The 20664-nt window shown below is 51.0% G+C and overlaps 1 protein-coding gene across 2 annotated transcripts; it reads left to right on the top strand.

Annotated features, from left to right (window-relative positions):
- Window positions 1-309: 309 nt before the first annotated feature.
- Window positions 310-20198, top strand: GLIPR2 (GLI pathogenesis related 2). 2 transcript variants are annotated; one of them, XR_005210660.1, is made up of 6 exons: window positions 310-452; window positions 9936-10044; window positions 10405-10508; window positions 12385-12462; window positions 16465-16564; window positions 18638-18761. XR_005210660.1 is itself a non-coding variant. In XM_037797622.1 (5 exons), the coding sequence occupies exons 1-5, from the start codon at window positions 440-442 to the stop codon at window positions 18796-18798; spliced, it is 465 nt and encodes a 154-aa protein (XP_037653550.1). In that variant the 5' UTR covers window positions 312-439; the 3' UTR covers window positions 18799-20198. The 2 variants fall into 2 exon arrangements, 1 of the variants encoding a protein (XP_037653550.1); XM_037797622.1 differs by lacking the exon at window positions 16465-16564 and having other exon boundaries at window positions 312-452; window positions 18638-20198.
- Window positions 20199-20664: the final 466 nt, after the last annotated feature.

Raw genomic sequence — 20664 nt, forward strand, 5'->3', positions numbered from 1 at the left:
CCGAGGTCCTCGGAGCGCGCCAGCCGCTGAGGAGCTACCGGGCATCCCGGGGGAGGAGCTGGCTTCCCTAAAGACCCCACCCCCGACCCCCACCCAACGCTCTGCCGTCCGGAGAGGGGACATCTCGGGGCTGAGATCCGGGAGGCCAGGCAGTCGCCGAGGTCCCTTTGGGGCGCAACGAGGAAAGTTCTCAGACGCAGGCCGAGAGGCTCGCGGGGCGCGCTGCGCCTCCTCCGGGCGGCCCGCGGGGTGGCCCCAGGAGCCTCTGCCTGCAGCTGTCACTGCCATATAAGGCGGGGGCCGGGCCGCGCCGGGGGAGGGGCTGCGGCCGCCCGGCCTCCTCCACACTGGGAGCGCCGCGGGGCGAAGACGGAGCGCAGCCGAAGCCGCAGCCGCAGCCGCAGCCGCAGAGGGAGCCGAGGAGCGCACCGAGCCGGCCATGGGCAAGTCAGGTGAGACCGCCGGGCCGGCCGGGTCTGGGGTGGGGGCTGGCTCTAGACCCCGGGCTTCCAGACACTCGCCGTCCCCCTTCTCCGCGGCAGGCTGGGCCAGGGTGCGGGTGGAGGGGCGCACGGGGCGAAGCGCCCCAAGGCGAGCGCGGGCAGTTTCCGAGGCATCCGGGAAGCCGGGAGGCCGGGGTGGCCATCAGGCTGCTAGGAGAGGGGGAAGGAAGGCGAGACCGAGGGAGGGTCCCCCTGTCTGCAAGCCAGAGATTGCGTCAGGGAGGGCGTCCAGGCGCTGATGGGATTAGCGCTCAGCGCGGGTCCAAGGCGTGGCTTTTGCTTTGTTTCCGGATGAGCACAGAGTTTAAGAGTTGGAAAAAGCCACCAAACTGTGACACCAGCTTGCCCCATCCAACCCTCCTAAGAACAACTCTGAGCATCCTTTGCATTCTTTTGTTTATTGGCCCTCCCCTGAGGGTCCCCTGTGTGCCACGCCCTGTGCCAGGCTCTGGCTCCACCCTGGTACAGCTGTACTGCTATACCGCTGGCCTGTGGCAGCCCATCCTCTCCACTGTGGCCGCTGGGGTGAGCTTTCTAAAATGCTCACAGAGCTCATCCTGTCACTCCCTGCCCAACACCTTCCATCCCATTGTCAGCAGGTTGGAAAAGTGCACATTTTCCAAATGCGCCTTCCCCGGCTCTGGGAGTTGGTTATCACCTCTTACCTCTAGCACAGCCATCCTGAGTGTACTCTGTCCTGCTGTTCCCTTCCCCTCAGTTCCTTTTCCTAGCACTCACCTCCACCACCACTGGCCCTTCCCCCTTCTCTGGGGCTGGAAATCCTCCCCATCCTTCTAGGCTCAACTCCTGGCCTGGGAGCTCATCCTGGAAGCCCCCAGGCAGGGCAAGGGCCTTACCCTGTGTACCTGCGCTGCAGCCCTCCCACAGTCTGCTTGGACAGGTATCCAGCCAGAGGTCTGTTTCCCACAGACTGCTCACTGCTGGCAGTTAGGGAACAGGTTTATCTTAGTATAGTTCCCAACTCACAGGAAGCTCTTCATAAACAGCTGTTGAAATGAACAGAGCTCAGAAGCCCTGCTTCAGGGAAAACTGGGCTTGTCAGTCTCAAAAGGGATTCTTGAATTTGTCCTCCAAGATCTGGAGTCATTTAACACTGTCCCATTTCTAGGGCTAGTGTGATGCCAACGGTGGGAGTAAGTGGCTTTCTATGGCATTGGTCCTATCCTGCCTTTTGTTGGGCTGTAGCGACAGATCTGGCTTTTGGCCCCAACTCTGCTAATCACTTGCTGTGTGCTCTTGAGTAAGACTCTTTCCCCCTGCAACTCATTTTCCCCATCTGTATAATAAGGGTTGCCCAGATGATCTCCAGGGTCCCTTGCAGTTCTGGAATCCTGATATAGGGGTTTGTCTTGTAATTAAAGAAGAGAGTGATGGGTGGTGATGAGGCAAGAGCATGGCAAAAGAGAGAGCATTTTGAGATCTCTACTTGGGAAATCAACTCCCTTCTCTTCAGATTTGGGAGAAAACCCATATTCTGTAAAGCTACATTTCAATCTATTATTTCTGGCTTCTTCCCCAAGAATCAGTTTGTCAGAACTGCTAATATTCAGCTCTGTCCCTCCTTTGATCTGTTCATCCATCTATCCATCCGTCTACCCATACTTTCCTCTCTTCCTTCCATTTGGCCATGTATCAGCTCTGTACCAAGCTGTGGACCCAGTGCAGTGGAGGGCGTGGCCACTCTTCTCAGGAGTGTTCATTTGGATTGTGAAATGTATAAATGAAGCTGATTAGGGAGATATAGAGGCACCACATGGCTACAGTAGGAGAAGGAATGTAAACCAAACCACAAGATAGGTGCAGGTGAAGAAGGGTGAGCTCAATAGAGGAGCTCTCCTCTGCAAGGGAACCCATGGAAGGCTTCCTGGAAGGGGTGGCCAAATCTCGGAAGGTCTTAGGAATTTGAACTCTATCCTACGTGTTCTAGGGAGCCACTGAAGGGCACCGATCTGGGAGTGGGAGGACTAGAGCTGTGCCAGCAGGGAGGGTGGATGGGATGAGCAGGGAGTGGAGATGGGGGACCGACCAGTGGGGGAACCTGCTACAATCACCCAAGCAGGCAATGATAGAGGCATCTTGGGCAGGGGTGGGGGCTGGAGAAGAGGATGGATCTGCAAGAGGGTGACCTCGAGAAGACTTGGTGAATGAGAGGAAAGGATCAGAAGCGTGACTCTGGGTATAGGACAGCAGAGATGCCTTTAAGACTGGAGATGCAGAGTTGGACAGGTTCAGAGGAGAACAACTTCTCACTCGGAAGACAGGAGGGGGACAGTAGCAGAAAGCAGGTTAGGTCTGGTTCAGGCAGGTGTTCCCCTCCCCGCCACCACTACCATACACATCCATACCCAGGCCTATCTCTCTCATTGCCACATGCATTTTATTTGACTTCTCCCATGGGACTGTGAGCCCCCTGGACAGTGTCTGGCTCCCCTAAGAGTCCCCAAGAGAAAATGGCTTTTCTGGTTGATCCAGGCCCAGTAGGCCCTCAGCACAGGCTCAACCTTGAAGTTCCAGGCCACCAGACCTCAGGTCAGGCATCACTAGCAGATGAGTATCCGCACAGGGACTTTGTGTAATGCCATATAGGCAGTCATAAGGAGTCTGTCCCTGCCTCCTCTGGGCCTCAGTTTCCTCATTACCACATAGAAGCCAGTCTCTTTAATCTTTTACCATAGATACACCCAAGAGCTGCTAGGGTATCAGACATTGCAGAAAAATCATCACACAACTAAGCCTAAATTCCAGAAGATACTTGGCCCAGAATTCCAGGTCCTGCTCCTAACCCTGATCTCCCCACTGGGCTTCAGATTACAGCAAGTGGAATAGAGTCAAGAGAAAGACAATGGCCTGGGACTCAGGGCAAACATTTCTTTTCTTTTCTTTTTTTTTCTTTTTATTGTGAACTTCAACATATATACCTAACAGTGATAACTCTCAAAGTATGATTCCACAAGCAGTTAGAGAGCAAACCCCAAAGAATGCCATGGGTCATAGCTCCACAACTTCAGCCATTCCCGTTACTGCAAAATACGACAGAAAGTTGTTATCTTTCAATGTATTGCTCAACAAGCACTTATTTAGGTAATTTCAAAAATTGCCATGGATTACAGTCCCACAGTCTCAGTCCCTTCCCCATTACACAATGCAAGGTATATACAGAAAAGTGAAAACCCCAGAGGCACAATTCAACGAGCAGCCACAGAGCAAATCCCAAAGGATGCCATAGGCCACAGTTCCACCATGTCATCTACCCCTCTCCAGCCATTCCAATACCCCAGCATCCAACATATACACATATGATTATATAAAGTTCCAGTATTCATAATCATAATTCACTGTTCATAATTATATAAAGTTTCAGTATTCATTAAGTGAGAGGGAGGGATAGCAACAAACAAGAGAAGATTTAACAAAAATCTATGGAAACAGTACAAGCCTCTTGCCCCTAATAATAATGTTTACCAATTATTAAGCTCCTACTGCATGCCAGGCATGGAACTAGGTATTTTATGTGTATGTTGCCAAGCTTTGTAATAGTCCTGCAAGGCAGTTATTATCAACCCATTTTCTAGATTTACAGAGATTTGGTACCTTGCCCAAGCTCCCATCTTGTCCAGTAAGTGGATAAACTGGGATCTGAACCCAGCTCTCTGACTTCCAGGCTTGTATGTTCTCCCCTCTGCCGCAATGACCACTTGACCTCCTCCCTCCACCTACCAGGTGCCTCCACACGTTGTCTTAAGAATCCTGTTATTCCTCACCTCACATTTCCCAGCTCCAGAAAATGTCAGAGTAGAAAGGCCTTTAGGGAACAACTAGACCAGGAATTTTCTACTGAGCGAGGCCCTCATGCAGGGGGGCCATGTGGACAGAGCCAACCCCAGCAGCTCCATTTCCTCTTTTGATTTTGTTGAAGAATTCATTCAAAGGAAGGGAATCCCTGCTTTGAAGACATTCTGAAAAAGACATCATTCAGGGGAACCTGGGGCCCAGAGGGGCAGGGGCTTGCCCAGTACCTCGAGGGGGGTGAGTGGCTGATGGGCTGGAGAATGGGGGTGGGGGCCCTCTGCTGATCAGAGCAACCTCTCCCCCCTGCCTGGGTGGGGAGAGGGGGGAAGCCTGGGGCAAATCCTCCAGAACGTGGGGATCAACCTTTCCTGGGAGATCATTTTTGCCGTTAGAACGCAGGAGATATATGTATATTGGAAAGAGTGGGAGATTTGGGGCAGGGGAGGGGCTGGCGAGAGGGGCCATTCTTAGACCTGGCTCTGATGTGGAATCATTCCCACTCCTCACCCCAAGGACCTCAGCTACTTCATCTGTAAATGAGGAGAGGAAGCCTGTCCCTGTGTCTTCCCTGTGCTGGTGTGAGATCTCATTCATTTGTTCACTTGCTCACTCACTCACTCAGCAAACAACCCAGCTCCAAAGTACCAAAAATGTCCTCAAAGATCCATTTACATACCTGCAGCTCTGCTCACATTCACCCCAGAGGATCCGACTGGAGCAGGTTTTTCCCGGAGGTCTTTAGGCCTCAGGCTAGCAGTAATTACAGTAATTACAGATGACGTTTAACAAGTGTTGACTGTATCCCAGAACTGTTGTAAAGCATTTAAATTGATTAATTCACTTACGCTTCACAACAACCCTATGAGGTAGTTTCTGTTATCACTGTTTTATATAAGAGGGAAATGAGGCAAAGAGCAGTTAAATAACTTGTCCAAGGTCACATAACTGGTGAAAAGCAGAGCTGGGATTTGCCTCTTGAACTTCCTGGAACCCAGGCTTAAGGAGCAGGAACTACCGTGTGGAACTCATACCCCCCATCCCCACCCCCACGCCGCAACTCTTTTATTCTTTTCTCCTGATAAACAAGCAAAACCAGATTTGCCTCAAAGGCAGGTCCAGGCTGCCTCTCGCCAAGGGGACAGAAGAGGCCTTTTCACACTTCCTGCCCCAGCCTCTGCCTTCAGCAGGCCTGACTGCCACGGGCCTCTTTGATGGGGAGTCTGGAGAGGGCAGAGAGACAAGGCGGGCTGCACTCAGCGAGGCTGCAGGGGAGAAGGACCCATGCAGATGAGCCTGTCCCCAGCCAAAGCCAAGGCTGGGAGGAGGGCCACAGACCTGCTCAGAATCCTTATCACACAGCAGAGGCTCAAGCCCCAAAGAGGCCCTAAAGACCCCCAGTTCAGCCCCACTTAGGATGCCTGAACCGCTCAATCCCCACAGACACAGCCCAGCCTTGCCCCCTTTCCTCAGGAACAGGAAGCTCACCACGTCCAGGCAGCAACTTCCCCCTTTTAGCAGAGCTGACCTTTAGTTTCAGCCCCAGATCTGCCCCCTGTAGCTTCTACTCCTCAGTCCCTGACTAGCTCTTTGAGGCCCCTTGGGCAGGTCAGACTAGAAAGGGCTTGGCACAGAGAAGGCTCTTGAGAAATCGCAGTTCTTTTCTCGTCTTCCTTCCTCCTCTTCCTTCCTTCAGAGATTTGAAGGCAGCTGCCAACCCTGGGCCTGCTTTCCTCTACCCCTCAGCTGTCCCACTAAGCCGGGGTCTGGCTGCCCTTCCCAGCCTACTGCCCTTTGTCTCATGCCCCTTGGGGGATGGTGTGGGGACCAAGGGCAGGGGCTTTGCCTCAGACCTGGTCCCCCTCCCGACAGACCCACCCCTGGACAAGCTGGGCAGCTTACTTCACTCCTCGCTCCTCAGTTTCCCCATCCAAATAAAAGGGTACAGCTGTGGGAGCTCCCACAGAGCATGAGAAGTGAATGAATGAAATGGTTGGTCAGCAAGCAGAAGAAAGGGCCAGCAGAGGACAGATAGGCCTGACCCTCACACATTCCAGGCTATCCTTCAGAGGCCATGTGACCGCTCTGAGCCTCAGTTTACCCTCCCACAAAATGAGGATGGCTTTCCCCCATCATGAGGTTACTGTGAGGACTCTCTCTGCCTAACACAGGGACAGGTGGTATTTCTGTGACCTTTTTTTCCTTATGCTTATCTGTGTTCTCAAATTTTTCTACAGAAGCCAGGGTGTGGTCACTGGCCATATCTTGCCTCCCCCAGGGCTGAAGCCCTGCTCAGAGGAGGCACCTGAGCCGGGGCTGGCTGCCATGGTGGGAGGGGACTCCAGGGGCTAGCAAAAGGCCTGGGCCCCCGTGCCCCCTCCCCTCCTAATCACGAGAGAGATCTCTTGACCTCTTCCTGAGAACCTTGGCCCAGGGAACCTAGCCCTGCTGGGAACAAAATCCAGCTTTGGCTTCTGGGCACCAAGCTTGGGATGGGCACAGGAACTTTCACTTTTGTTTCCCTTTTACTTCCATATTCTGGGAGTGCAGTGACCTAGTTTTTAGCAGCCTTATATGTCCCTCTTTGCCAAGGAGACCGCAGGGCCCACAGCACTGCGGGGTGCAATGTAAACTGTCTGGCCATCAGGGCTACCCTCAAACTGGCTTCCCCTTAGCTTTCCTCTCACTTCCTTATCTCCACCTGCTCCTCACAGCCCCAGGGGTCTGGGTCCTCCCATCCTTGCCTTTTCTGGGCCCTTTGCCTTGTCTCATTCCTCCTGATCTAGGAATACGTCCTCCAGGAAGCCCTCCTTGATACATCTGTGGTCACCAGTGCCCGTCCACTCAGTCCTACTAGACCCGCCATGGCCTGTCTGGGACATGGGTGCTGGAAGGGACTTGGGGGTGGGCCCATCCATGCCCCTGCACCCACACTGTATTGGACCACTCAGTCTCCTTAGAGAAACTGTAAATCCTGGAAGTCTGGGATCAGTCGGTCATCTTGTCTACAGATTAGAAGGTCTTGAAGGTCACCTGACTGGCCCCTCTACCCAGTGCCTGAATCCCTCTGAGAAAGGCTCATCTGCTTGATGATGGAGAACTCACTACCTTGTGAGGTTGCCCTGTCAGTGTTCAGAAAGCTATGATTGAGAGAAAGGCTGTTCTTAGGCTGAACTGTAATCTGGTTCCCTGCCCCTTCCATCCACTGGCCCCAGCTTTGCCCTCTGGGGCCTTGGAATTCATCACGGCCAACTGCTGTGTCTTCTCCTAAGTCTCTTCTTTTCCAGATGAGAACACGCAGTACTTGCAACCATTCCTTAAGAGATCCTGTTTCCAGTCACTTCCCCACCTCATCACTACCTCTGGACACAAATCCAAATTGAGCTGCCTCCCAAACTAAGCAGGGGCCAGGCTAGTAAATCATCAGCTACAGACAGCTCATGCAGTGCAAGACGCCCCTCACCCAGGAGCCCGTGGGTTTCTGGCTGCCACGCCACCCTGCTGACTCCTTCTTAGCCTATCATATCCAAGACCCCCAGCCAGTTCCCACAAGTTGCTGTGGCTCCCACCATTTCTACATAAGATAGTCTTTAAAGGCCTCTTTGAATCCACTGTCCCAAATACTGCTACATGCTCAACCTGAAATCTTTGTCTTTCATACCAACAAGGGCCGTGCCTTCCTCTTGGCCACAAGGACCTGATGGTTTGTGGCTTTGCCCTCTGCCTTGTGCCCATTTACCCCATGGTTTCATCATTTTCCCCACATTTGTCCACAACGTCTCCCCATCTCTGCCTGTTAACCAAAACCTCCCAAGTCTTGGCATTTGGGGACCTGCCTATGGTCCCTGTCCACGCCCCTCATTACTGTAATCAGACCTCACCAGATGGTTCCCTGGAGCCCCCGAGTCCTCGAGTACTCAAGATCAGTACCACCCTTTCTCAGTGTTTTAGAAACCCCTTGGCCAGTTTGCCCAAGCTAATGACATGCAGTTGTCTTCACTCTCCTGGGCCTGCATCTCGCCTGAAGCACCCTGAGGATGAGCCCTGCGTCTTCTCCTTAGAGGCCCAGTGGGTTTGATTTGAAGGCCCAGGAGACAGGGAGATCTGGCTGAGGGGGAGGGGAAGCGGACGCCCTGTGGGTTCATCCCCTCAGCCTCTGGGATGACAAGGCAGCCGAGAAGAAAGGTGACTAATAAACATGACCTGGAGCAGTGCTTCCTTCATGCTCTGGTGTTCACCCTTCCTGTCCACTAGCCACTGCCAGGCCTTAGGGGGCGGGGCAGCTCAGTCTAAGGGTCCCCTGGCTGTCACTCACAGCTCACCCAACTGACCCCCATTTCCACACGGTATTCCTCAAATTCCTAAGACTGGCACTCAGCGCCTTCACAATCTTAGCCTGGTAACTCCTCTCTAGCCCTCTTTGTGGTCTCAAATCCGGTGTCACCACCTCCCTGATCCCCCAGCTGTTTCAGGTCACTCTTCTCTGAGTTCTCCTTGCACCTGTGCTCACGTGCTCCTTGGGACTTAACACCCTGTTTGCTGGTGCAGTCTTCCTTCTAGTGTGTGAGCTCTGTGAGGGCAGGATGCGGGACCTGGCACAGAGGAGGCCTTCAGGGAGCAGAAGAACAGATGGATGAGTGAATGGGTGAATGCATGGGGATTGGATGGTGGAGGATGCTGGACGGATGATGAATCAATGGATGGGTGGAAGAACAGTGGATGAATGGTGGAGGTGTGGCGGGAGGATGTTGGATGGATGGGGTCCCATTTCAGATCCAAATTGGATCTGTCTGCTTTTGGACTTGTCAGCCCTTGGCTTCACCCACTTATTCTCTCCCTAACCCCAGTCCCCTTGACCTTGCCCTTTCTGAGGTCATGACCCCACTGTGTGCAAGCCCCATCTCTTCCCCCACTGCAGCCCTGGGCCCAGCTGACCATCACCCCCACCATTGCCACCACTTTCTCTTATACTCTCTCCCCTCACTCCATTTCCCCAAAGCTGCCCTGCCAGGATCCTCTTCTCCCTCTTTGTCTGTCCCTCTGTCCTCTTGGTCCCACTGGCCCAGTGTGGGCACCCTCCACCCCAGCCAGGCCTCTTCTCTCTGTGCTCCCAACTCCAGCCCTTCCCAGTGCCCACCATAGGTCCTTCCTGAGATTTCCATTCTCCTTCGAACATTTTCTTTCAGAAGTCCTGTTGCCGACTGTCCGGCCCCCAACATCTGCTCTGCACCTCTTCCAGCCCATCCTCCACTCAGCAGCCAACAGGCTCTTCCAAAACACAAACCTAATCAGTTCACTCCCCTGCTCCCTACCCTTCAGTGGCTTCCCGTTGCCTTGGATAAAGACCCAAATCCCTAGCATGGCCCGTAAGACCCTGCATGACCCACGAGGTTCACATGTGCTGAGATGTGGAGGTTGATGTCAGGGGTGGAGACAGTCTGAGCAAGGGTGTGGGGCAGGGCACCGTGGTTGCCCATTTGGCTGGGGAGCTGGGTGTAGGAAGGCGAGCAGCAGCCCATCTCATGGCCTGAGGTTTGAACTGACCATTGCTCTGAAACATACCGTTATACTTCTGATGAGTCTTTTCTCTGTACCGAGACATTCTCCACTTTGAAATCATTCCAGCCTCTAAGCAGTTTAATAATGAGGTCCTGAAGGCCCACAATGAGTACCGGCGGCAGCACGGCGTCCCCCCACTGAAGCTCTGCAAGAAGCTCAACCAGGAGGCCCAGCAGTGAGTCCAGAGCCCTGGGGTGCCTCGGGGCCTTCAGGGTGCTGCTGCAGCAGTACCTGAGGGGCTCTGGGTGGTGGGAGGGACGTGGGTTTTGGAATCTGATACAACCAGGCTTGGAGAGCTACTCTGCCACTTACCTAGGCAAATCCCTTTGTTCCTCCGAGCCTTGGTTTGCTCCTCTGTGAAATGGGAGTATGGCGAGGCTCGGAAGCGATGTAGGTGTGATGCTCACGCGTGTTTCCTCCGAGAGCCCTGGGCAGAAAGGCAGCTCAGCCTTCCTATTTTGGGGTTCGTACCTTGGTGGGGAGGGGGTTTCCCTGGGCTGTGCCTGCTCTGAGGAAGCACCGTGGACTCTGGCAGGTATTCTGAGGCTCTGGCCAGCACGAGGATCCTCAAGCACAGCCCGGAGTCCAGTCGCGGCCAGTGCGGGGAGAACCTGGCCTGGGCATCCTACGATCAGACAGGTGGGTGATGTTCTTGGCTCTCGTCTCCACTGCCTGAGCTGGGCCTGGGACAGGGCCTCCTCAGACCCCTCCTGGCCCCTGAGCCCTCCGAGATCTCAGAGGTCTGCCCTTCTCATTGCTATGGGCGAGGCACAGGCCCTCCGAGGGAAAGGAAACCCAAAGTTCTCCTCTGTGTCTCTCAGAGTCCAACTTCAGTTCACTGCAAGGTCTCTGATGGCTGGCTCGGGGCCAGGCCTGTGCCGGGTGCAGGCGACACAGAGATGAGTCAGACTGACCGGCCCCCCTTCTGGAAGAGCTGCCCAGCTGAGCTTGGGGGTTGGGGGGACAGGCCGTCTCTGTACAAAGCCTCAGCCTGATTTTGTGGGTACAGAGCACTGTCCCCAGCTACAAAGGCATTTTACTTTCTATACATTTTTCTAAAATGTCTGCTGGGGGGGTGTATTACTTTTATAATCAGAAAAGAAGCAGTAGAGCTTTTTACATCTTGGGGATAAAAATAATGAAAAAGACACTTTCTCCATCCAAGTTCTCAACCTGAAATGATGAGCCCACCACACTGACCAAACAATCTTCAGCTGCCTGGCTTGGGCGGCCCTGAAGGGGCTTTTTAGGAAAAATAACGGAGAAAGTGTCTCATTCTCTGAAGCCTTCTCCAAAGCCCAGTGAGAATGACTCATTCCTTCCCCTGCCTCACATTCCTGGGCATTCCCAATGGAGAGGCCCCGTCATGGTCCTCTTGGCCTCCCCGGCAGGGCCTGACAGGGGCCCCTTGTGCAGCCGGGTCCTTGGTGCCCCCCAGGAGAGCTGGTGTGCGCGCTCCCGAGGGAGGCTGCGGGATCCTCCCCTCTCCCCAGGCTTTGTGCCTCAGCAGACCCAGGGGCGCCCGGAGCGGGCCCAGAAAGAGCCTTGAGCAGCAAGTCAGGGTTCCGTCCTGGCCTTGTGCTGGCTCCCTGTGCAGACCGGAGCAACTCGCTGCCCCCTCACGTCCCGGTCTCCCCATCTGTACAGAGAGGGGAGCAGATAGCTAGTCCCCGGCTGCAAACTGGAATCTTCTACAGAGCTTTAAAACGCCTATGGCTGGGTCTCTCCTCCAGGGATCCTGATACAGTGGGACTGTGGAGAAGCCCAGGTCTCAGTGTTTTTCAGAGACTCCCCGGGTGAGGCTGACGTGCAGCCAACGGCTCTCTGAGGCCTTGGTACTCAAACTGCAGTGCATGGACCAGCAGCAGCACCCGGGAGCCTAGTGGACATGCAGGCTCATGGGCCCCACCCTGCACCGACTGAAATCAGAATCTGTATTTTAACAAGACCCCCGGGTGATTCATGCACACATTAAAGTTTGAGAGTGACTGCTCTGAGGTCCGAGGCACCCGGCTCTGGACCTGTGATCAGCAGCTCCCCGGGAAAGGCTGATGGTTTTTTCATGTCACCACCTGCTGAGCCACTGGATGCTCCAAGTGGGATCCCTCCTGCCTGTATGGAGACCCTCGCCCACCAGCCCAATTAGTCTCTCTTGTGATTATTTCAGGAGCCAGGCACAGGGTGGGATGGAGGGCAGAATCTCCCAGAAACTCGGAGCATCTTTAGAAGGCCCTGGGACTATAATACATTCAATCCTCTTGTACAAAGGCCCATAACTGCACAGTGAGTCCTCGCGACCCCAGGCCAGGGCTCTTCACAGTGCCCAAGGCCCTCACTTCAGCGCGGTCAAGCTCATGGGCAGTTGTCCCTGGGAGTCTGCCAGGAACATCTACGATGTTTCAGCTCATTGGTGCTGAACTGTGGGAGGGGTGGTCTGCGGTGAGTGAAGACGGAGGGAGTAGAGAGCTGAGTTGATTTTGCCACTGAGTTTGAGAGCAGTTTCTTCTCCATTCAGGAAAAGAGGTGGCTGATAGATGGTACAGTGAAATCAAGAACTACAACTTCCAGCAGCCTGGCTTCACCTCGGGGACTGGTGAGTGGCAGGATCTCACCCAGTGGCCTGGCCCTGGGCAGGGTTGCAGGTTGGGTGTCTGGCTTTGGAGAAGAACTAACCTTCTGATAATCAATCATTTCCCTCCCCTTTTACCTCTTCCATATTTCTCTTTTTGACCTTGCCCAAAGGCAAAGGTCTCTGTTCCCCCAACACCTCCTCAAACACACACACATGCACAGACCCACCCACACACACACAGAGTCACCCCAGGACAAGAGCACCTGAGCTGCTGGGTCCTGCCCCCTCAGTTCAAAGGTCATCAGATTACTAGAGTGTGTCATAAGGAGGCTGTGGGTTTGTAAAGCTGCATAATGAATGCTTCTCTCCTGACTTGGTGCCTTAGCACTTTAACTGATCTTCCTACCTCTAGCCCTGGCTTCCCTCCAACCCATCCTGCTCTCCAGCAGCCAGAACAATACTTCTAAAATCCTGTCTGTCCGTGTTGCTCTCCTGATTAATCTGCCAGTGGCTCCCTAGGGCCTTCAGGAAAAGGGCCAGTTGCTCGCTCTTCTGGTTTTAACTCCCTCCTCCCTTCACACCCCCACTCCCTCCTGCTGTGTTCCCCACTCCCGGGTCTCCCTGGCACTCTTTCTTCACCTCTTCCCTCTACTTGGTGACTCAGGTGAGCTTGGGAAGCAGGAAACCTGGATCTAACCTCAGCTCTGGCACTGGTGGTTGTGTGAACTTGGGTCAATTCCTGTCCTTTCCTGCCCCCGAGGGAGAGGGACAAGGGGGTGTCCTCCAAGGGGCATTCTGAGAGCCGGTGATCCAGATGCAGGGAAGAACCTTCCGGGGAACCCCCGGCTTTCTCTAGGGCCTCCTCTGTGGCAGGGCCAAACTTTCAGCTTGTTAAAGCCCCAACCAGCCACTTTATGCTGTGTGGTTCCTCTGGCCCCCTTGCTGGCCTTGCCAGCTGTCCTTGTCCTTCCACGAAACCAATTCAGACTCTGTCTGAAGCACAGGATGGGGTGGGAAGCGGGTGTGAGCTTCTCTGACCACAGGCATCAGGAGACTGGAAAGGGGATTCTCTGCTCACCCCTGTCCCACCCATGGGTGGAACCGTTTGTGGCCCCCCCTTTCCTCCCAGAGGGTTTCTTCAGAAGCAGGAAGTGACACCTTCTCAGAGCCAGTCATCGTTTCCTGTGGTTTGCTGCTCACCCTTTTGGGCAGAAGTTCTTGCAACCCTGTGAGGGTAGGACTATGGGACAGAGGTAGAAGCATCTGCCGAGGCATTTCTCCTCTCAGTTTACTCAGGCTGCTGCCAGGGCCTTAAGGGAGAACTGATGTTTCTGTGGCATTTCTAATTGGGGAGTAAAAGGAGGGCAGTAACAACCTCCTACCAGTGATTAAGGATGTGTAGGCAGAACCTTGTCTTCTTTTAATAAAGATGAGTCTAGAAAACATTTTGTTTCATACTTTCTAGCTTCGCTTTTCCTATGAGCAAGATTCACCAACAATCATCATGTTTCAGAGCAAGTTGTTAGCCTTTCTCGTGTGTGCACACCAACTGACAGTTGTAAAGTGCCATTTGAAGCCTCTATCTTTTAAGCCTTGTGGCACCATTTGAAGGTAGGGCTTTATGCTTCCCATTTTGCAGAGGAGGAAACTGAGACCCAGAGAGAGAAGGGGACGTCTCTTGTGTCTTGCTTCTGCCCCCTCCCCTCCCCTTGATGCTTTTTCCAGGGCTCCTACTTCAAGAGCGGGGGATGGAACTCAGCTTTCCACGACCGCTCTCCGCCCATCCCACCCATTGCTTCATCTCACACCCCTAGAAGCAGGAAAGCTCTGTGAAAAGCAGCTAGGGCTTGTGCTGCCCCAGGTGCCCACGGACAAGCCCCAGGGACTGACAGAGCCTGATCCTAAGATGTCAGTGTGGCTTTGGGTTGTGGTGTCATCGGGGCTTGCCCGACCTTTAAAGATCCTCAGACCCGTCCTCCAGCCTTGCCCTCCCCCGGCGCCTCCACCCCTGGCTTCCGCTTGCTGCACCGATGTTCAGGGTTCTCCAACCCGGGTCTATGATGTAGGCGAAAGGGCTTCTGGAACTGCTTGAAATATCTACGTCCAGGTCAGCATCCTGTGATGAAGGGCACAGTTGGCAGAGTTCTGTGCTATGTGCCGAGTGGTAGAAACTCTCTTATAATTACTTTGTTATATTCTATTTAAATGAGTAGGTTTGTTTGTTTATTCTGAGTAATGACTGCTTTTATATGATACGAAATTCAAAAGCTGCAAATGGCTATATAAGTTGAAAAGTCTCCTTTCCATCCCTGTCCCCCAGCTCTCTCCCTCCCCAGAGGCAACCAGTGTTAGCAGTTTCTTGTGTATCATTCCAGAAGTATTTGAGTTTATACTGGCATTTATGGATGTTTCCTCTTTTTCCCTTTTTTACACTCTGGTGTCAGTATATGATCTGTTTTGCGCTTGCTTTCTTCACACAACAGATTGTCAGACTTGTTCCATATCAATCCCGAAAAAAGCTTTCTCATTCTTTCTTACTGTTGTACATTATTCCCTTTCAACGATATACTGTAACATATTTAATGTCATTTTCAAAGGTATATTCTAGGGTCCATGGCAGGGAAGAGGATGTAATCCTTTTAGCAAAAGAAGGGGGTGGGGAGGGAGGAAGCTTTGTTAGTCAATGAGTATTAGAAACCAGTGTGTATCTGATGGTTGCTAAGGAAGTTGTGTCCTGTAATAAAACTCTCAATACCCATCACTTAATTTTCTCTGTGGAGACAGAAAACTCCCGAGTGAGAGGAGAGATTACGCAGTTCTTTCTGTTTGTAAAGGCTGCCACAGGCATTCATACAGCTGATGTGCACTTTGTGTCTCTCATCATTTTCTTGGCAATCAGTGGGTAAACGGCAGCTTCTCCCTTGCCTGGGAGACAGCGACAGTGGGTGGGTTGGTGTATAAAGCGTGTGGTATCTGGAGGAGACCTGTGTAGGGGAGGCTGTGAGTCCCAGTGAAAAGATGGCCTGTAGAAGCAGTGACACCTTGTGCACACTGCTGAAAACCTAGAGCTGTGGCTGAAAAGTAGAAAGATGATGGGTGAGTTGGTTAAAAAGTGTTTTTCCTGTCTTCTGAGGTGGAAGCCAGAGTTTACTGAGCAGTCAGTAGTACAAGTTAATGGATAAGTGGTAAAGATGCATAGTAGTACATAGGGTTTGTTTTCCTTTAATTCATGCTTCAGTTATTTCACATCAACTGTGATTAACTATATTGATTAGTGTTTATCTTTGGTTATTTTCAAAAAGAATTTAGTTACCTCAAATCCTTTGTGGGTGTAGACAAAGAAATAAATTATACCCAAAATATTTAAATTATAAAAATGGAGTTGAACTTCAGGAGGAAAATATAATTTTATATTATTTTTTTATTATTACTGAAACTTTATTCAGTCCCTACCATATATAAGACACAATGGGAGATACTAACTTTGTCTCTTCCCTGAAGGATTAGAAGAGTGTGGGTATCACTCTGTTTTAGTTTCCTGACTGCTAAAACAAATTCCATACAATGCGTTGGCTTAAACAACAGGAATTTATTGGCTCATGATTCTGAGACTAGAAGTCAGCAAGGCAATGCTTTCTCCCAGAAGACTATGGCGCTCTGGGGCTGGGTGATCCTTGGTCCCTGGCTTTTCTGTCACATGGCGAGGCTCACGGCAGTGTCTTCTTTCTCTTCCGGGTTCCATTGACTTCCAGCTTCCGGCTGCTCCCCGTGGCTTCTCCCTGCATCTGACATTCACTCTGCCTCTAAAGGACTCCAGTTATCCAGATGAAAGCCCAACCTGGTTCAGGTGGGCCATACCTTAACTGAAATAACATCTTGAAGAGATTTTATTAACACTGGGGTACACAATTTAATCCCCAACACACCCTCTTTCTTTCGTAACCACCCTTGGGAAAGTTGAGCTACTCTGGTTACAATTTTCCCCTTTCCTCCCTCCCTCTGTCTCTTCCTTTCTTCATCCAGTATTTATGGAGCATCTACTATGTGCCAAAACCAGTGCTAAACACTAGGGATATGGTGGTCAACAAGATAGACATGCGGCTTGTGCCCAATTGCTAACAAGGTATGTAGGAGGAAACATCATCTGTTGAAGGTTAGCAAATGAATGCCACCCCTGTGACATGGAAGTAAATATCCCATTGACTAGGTTGGCAGTCAAAGGATCTTTAGGGTGCTAAACAGTAAAGGGGGAGTGATGAATACCCAACCTCTACTTCTGAGAGATGAGAAAAACTTATGACCATTGAGCAGACAATATATTACAGCATGTCCTTTGACCCCAGAGGGGGAGGAGAGTTAGACTCTAAGCTCTCTTAGCAGCTTGAAAGGACCAGTGAGTGGGGATCAGCAGCTTGAATAGTGAGGAGCTGATGCTGAGAAGCTTTAGCAAGTCTCAGAAGTACCTAGATGGAGAGGCAGTAGCTTAAGAAGCTAGTTGTTTGGCTCAGAGCAGAGGGAATTGAAGGAAGTTATAACCTGCCAAGGTTCAAACTGGTCAAAACATAGAAGACCTGCATTGCTGGTGAGGGTAGATCTTGAGTCCAAAATGGTTCCTCCTTATACTCTCATTCATTCATTTGACAAAAGTTTATTTTACACCTTTCATGTGTCAGACTGTGCCAAGGTACTGGGTATAGTTTGGTGAATAAAACAACTTGGTCACTGCACACTTGGTGCTCACAGCTAGTGGAGTGAAGTAACAGTTGGGTAATCAAACAAATATTGTTGCAAACTCTAAGAATGCTATGAAGAGAAAAACAGGGTGTGGTATGAATATCTTTGGAGAGGGATGTTGAGGAAATAAAAGGGTGATTACGAAAGGCTTCTCGGAACAAGTGACATTTGATCTGAGACCTAAGAGACAAGAAGAGTGTTTCACGCAGTGGCCAGTGTGTGCCAGGCCCTGGAGTGGTAGGTAACCTGGTGTGTTCAAGGAATGGAAAGGAGGAACCAGGCCGAAGCATTCACTTTCATTCTAGATGCATGGAAGCTACTGGAAAATTTTTTAACGGGGAAGTCATTTAAAAATTGGTTATTTTCAAAAAGAATTTAGTTTATGCTAAAAAAGATCACTCAAGATACATAGTGGAAAATGAATTGGAGGGACCAAAGTGATGCAGGGAAACCAGTCAGGAGGACTTTGCAATTGTCCAAGTGAGAAAATGTTTGTGTATTAGAGACAAGTGAATGGACTTGAGATGTATTTTGGAGTTAGATTCTTCAGGATTTAATGATGGATTGAAGTGGGGAAGGTGAGGGAGGTAGAAGAATGCAGACCCCTCCCTGGCATTGTGTGGATAGAGGAACCACTGATGGAAAGCGGAAGGTCAGGAGAGCAATAAAACTGGGGGGAAGGGAAGATGCAAGGACCAAAATCAAGTGTGAGGTTTGGATACGTTAAATTTGAGATGCCTGTGAGTCATCCAAGTGGAAATTTCAATTAAGAAGTTGTGTCTGGCACACAGAAGAGAGGTTTGAGCTGGAGAAATAGATTTTGGAGCCAGGAAAAGATGAAATTGCCTAAGGAGGTTATAGAGAGAAAAGAAACGAGTCCAGGATTGAGCCCTGGGAAATGGGGGTCCTCCAACATTTACATAGGAGGTAGAAGAGGAGGAGGAGGAGGCAGGGAAAAGGGAGGAATACCAAGAGAGTGTGGCATCATGGAAGCTGAGAGAGGAGGGTGCTTTGGAAAGGGAGGAGTCAACTGTGTTAAATGTTCCTGAGATGTCAAGTAAGATGAGTATGAAAAGAGACCAGTGGAGAGCAACATGGAGATGGTGGGTGACCTTGAAGAAGGCAGTCTGGGAGAAGGGTTAGAGGCAGGTGTTGGGGAGGGTGACATCCTTATTGTTGGGGTCACTGGGCTTTGTCAAGATCCCTGGGAAACCACAAAACCTTTGGGCATCAGGAAGTGGCGAAGCGAGTAAGTTCTGTGTGGCTGATTGAGAGGACCTGATGCGTTTGGAAATCTGGCAGTCGGTGTGTTTTGTCTCTCCTTCCTCTAATCCGTGTCAGTGAAGATCGAGTCTCCCCAAGCCTGGTAAGGTGGTGTGGGGGTTCAAGAATCACTTGAGACATCCTTCTGAAGGCTCTGCTGACTCCCCTGCTTCCCTCTCCCCTGCCTGTTTCCCTACAGGACACTTCACAGCCATGGTGTGGAAGAATACGAAGAAGATGGGTGTGGGAAAGGCATCTGCCAGTGACGGGTCCTCATTTGTGGTGGCCAGATACTTCCCAGCAGGGAATGTTGTCAATCAGGGCTTCTTCGAAGAAAATGTCCTGCCTCCGAAGAAGTAATTTATTACATGTAATGGGAAGGTGACAGACTTAAGAACATGGATATCAAGTGCCTAGAAAAACAAAAATTCAGCTGTGTGTTTGTCCCTATGGGTGTATGTGCTTGTGTGTGTGATGTGAGCGAAGGTCTCTTGTACACACACTTGGATATACAATTCTGCATGAACTCATTCTTATCAAAGGAACGAGCATATGAAGCATTTACCCCGATGGTTACCTAGGCCACAATTATTTGGACTTTGGGGAGAAAAATCACTTTTTAATTTTTTTAAGCAAACTTCTTTTATACTTTTCATACTTCTAATCTCCATCCCTGGACTTTTTGTATTACAAATATTAGTGACGCTGAGAAGTGAAGTTGATTTTATGTGATCTTCATGCATTGTAATCTACTTTTGGTTAGATAAAGGAGAGTCTCAAACCCTCATTTAAATGTGGTATATAAGACAGCTTTAAGCATGAAAATATAAAGCAGCTTCCATCGGAAACATGGGACAGGCAGGGGTTTCACAGAATTGCTGAAATTTCTCAGTTGTAAGACATGATGTCATCCTGCATGCCTCCTGGAATTCTCTTATGGGATTGCCAAAGAACAAACGGGGCGGGGGGGTGGGAGGAGAAAAAAGCTCTACTTCCTTGCAGTTTTCTACCTTTAAGTAGCAAAATACCACTATCACCATCACCCCTTCCCCCACCCCCAATCTTTTTTCTTAAAATCCTCTGACATTTCAGAGCTCAAGATGCTACCTCTTGTTTCTGGGGAGCTGGGCTAGGCCTGAAACTTCCCCCTCCCCACAGTCAGGAGGCCCAGGGCCTGCTCTGTGAGAGAGAGCCCCTCACACTGCCTGGGCTCTTGGCCAAGCGGCCTTGGCTGCATGATGTCAGTGAGTGTGGGGGTGAGGGTGAGCTCAGGCAGGGCCTCTAGAGGAAGCCCTCCAGCCTCCGCCTTCCCCCACACCCAGGGTGGAAGCCCAGGCCTGTTCCTGACAGCTGTGGCTGCAGCTGTGTGATGCTGCCTCCTGGAAAGTGTGACAGGCCCAAGTGTTCCAGAGCGATGGCCCAAGCTGGGGCTTAGAGACGCTAATTTGGTTCTGTGTTTTGCCTCAAACTATACAAAGTTCTGAATACATTTTCACACAGTCCATAAGGGAGGGACCAACCCAGATGCCAAGATGAATGTTCCTGAAACCATGGCATCTCCATCTGCTAAGATCACAGGGGGCGGTGGCAGTTAGGAGTTGCCAGCTTACAGACAGGCGTCTGAGCAGGGCCAGTCCCTGAAACGTCGTTTCTGATGGTCTATGTTGCACTGTGAACACAGTCTCATGCTGTGCTCTTCATTTCTTCCAGGGATACTGACTAACAAAACAATAAAATCTTTTTCTTTTGTGTATATCTTCCTCCAGTGTGATTCATGCCTGATTCTTTGTTTTAACCCCTTATCTACCCCTATTATTTATTTTTTATCTTTAGTTTCTTACTTATTTGTCCATACACTGGATAAAGGGAGTGTTAGTCACAAGGTTTTGACAACTATACAGTCACACCGTAAAAGCTCGTTATACAATCATCTTCAAGAATCAATGCTACTGGATTACAGTTCAACAGTTTCAGGTATTTCCTTCTACCTATTCTAATACACTAAAAACTAAAGAGGGATATCTATATAATGCATAAGAATAAGCTCTCGACTCCATTTGAGATCTCTCAGCCACTGATACTTTATTTTGCTTCATTTCTCTACCCCCTTTTGGTCCAAGAAGGCTTTCTCAATCCCATGATGCCAGGGCCAGGCTCATCCCTGGGAGTCATGCCCCACATTGCCAGGGAGACTTACACCCCTGAGAGTCATGTCCTATGTAGGGG

Source organism: Choloepus didactylus, chromosome 10, assembly GCF_015220235.1.
Source record: "Choloepus didactylus isolate mChoDid1 chromosome 10, mChoDid1.pri, whole genome shotgun sequence".
Taxonomy (NCBI): Eukaryota; Metazoa; Chordata; class Mammalia; order Pilosa; family Megalonychidae; genus Choloepus; species Choloepus didactylus.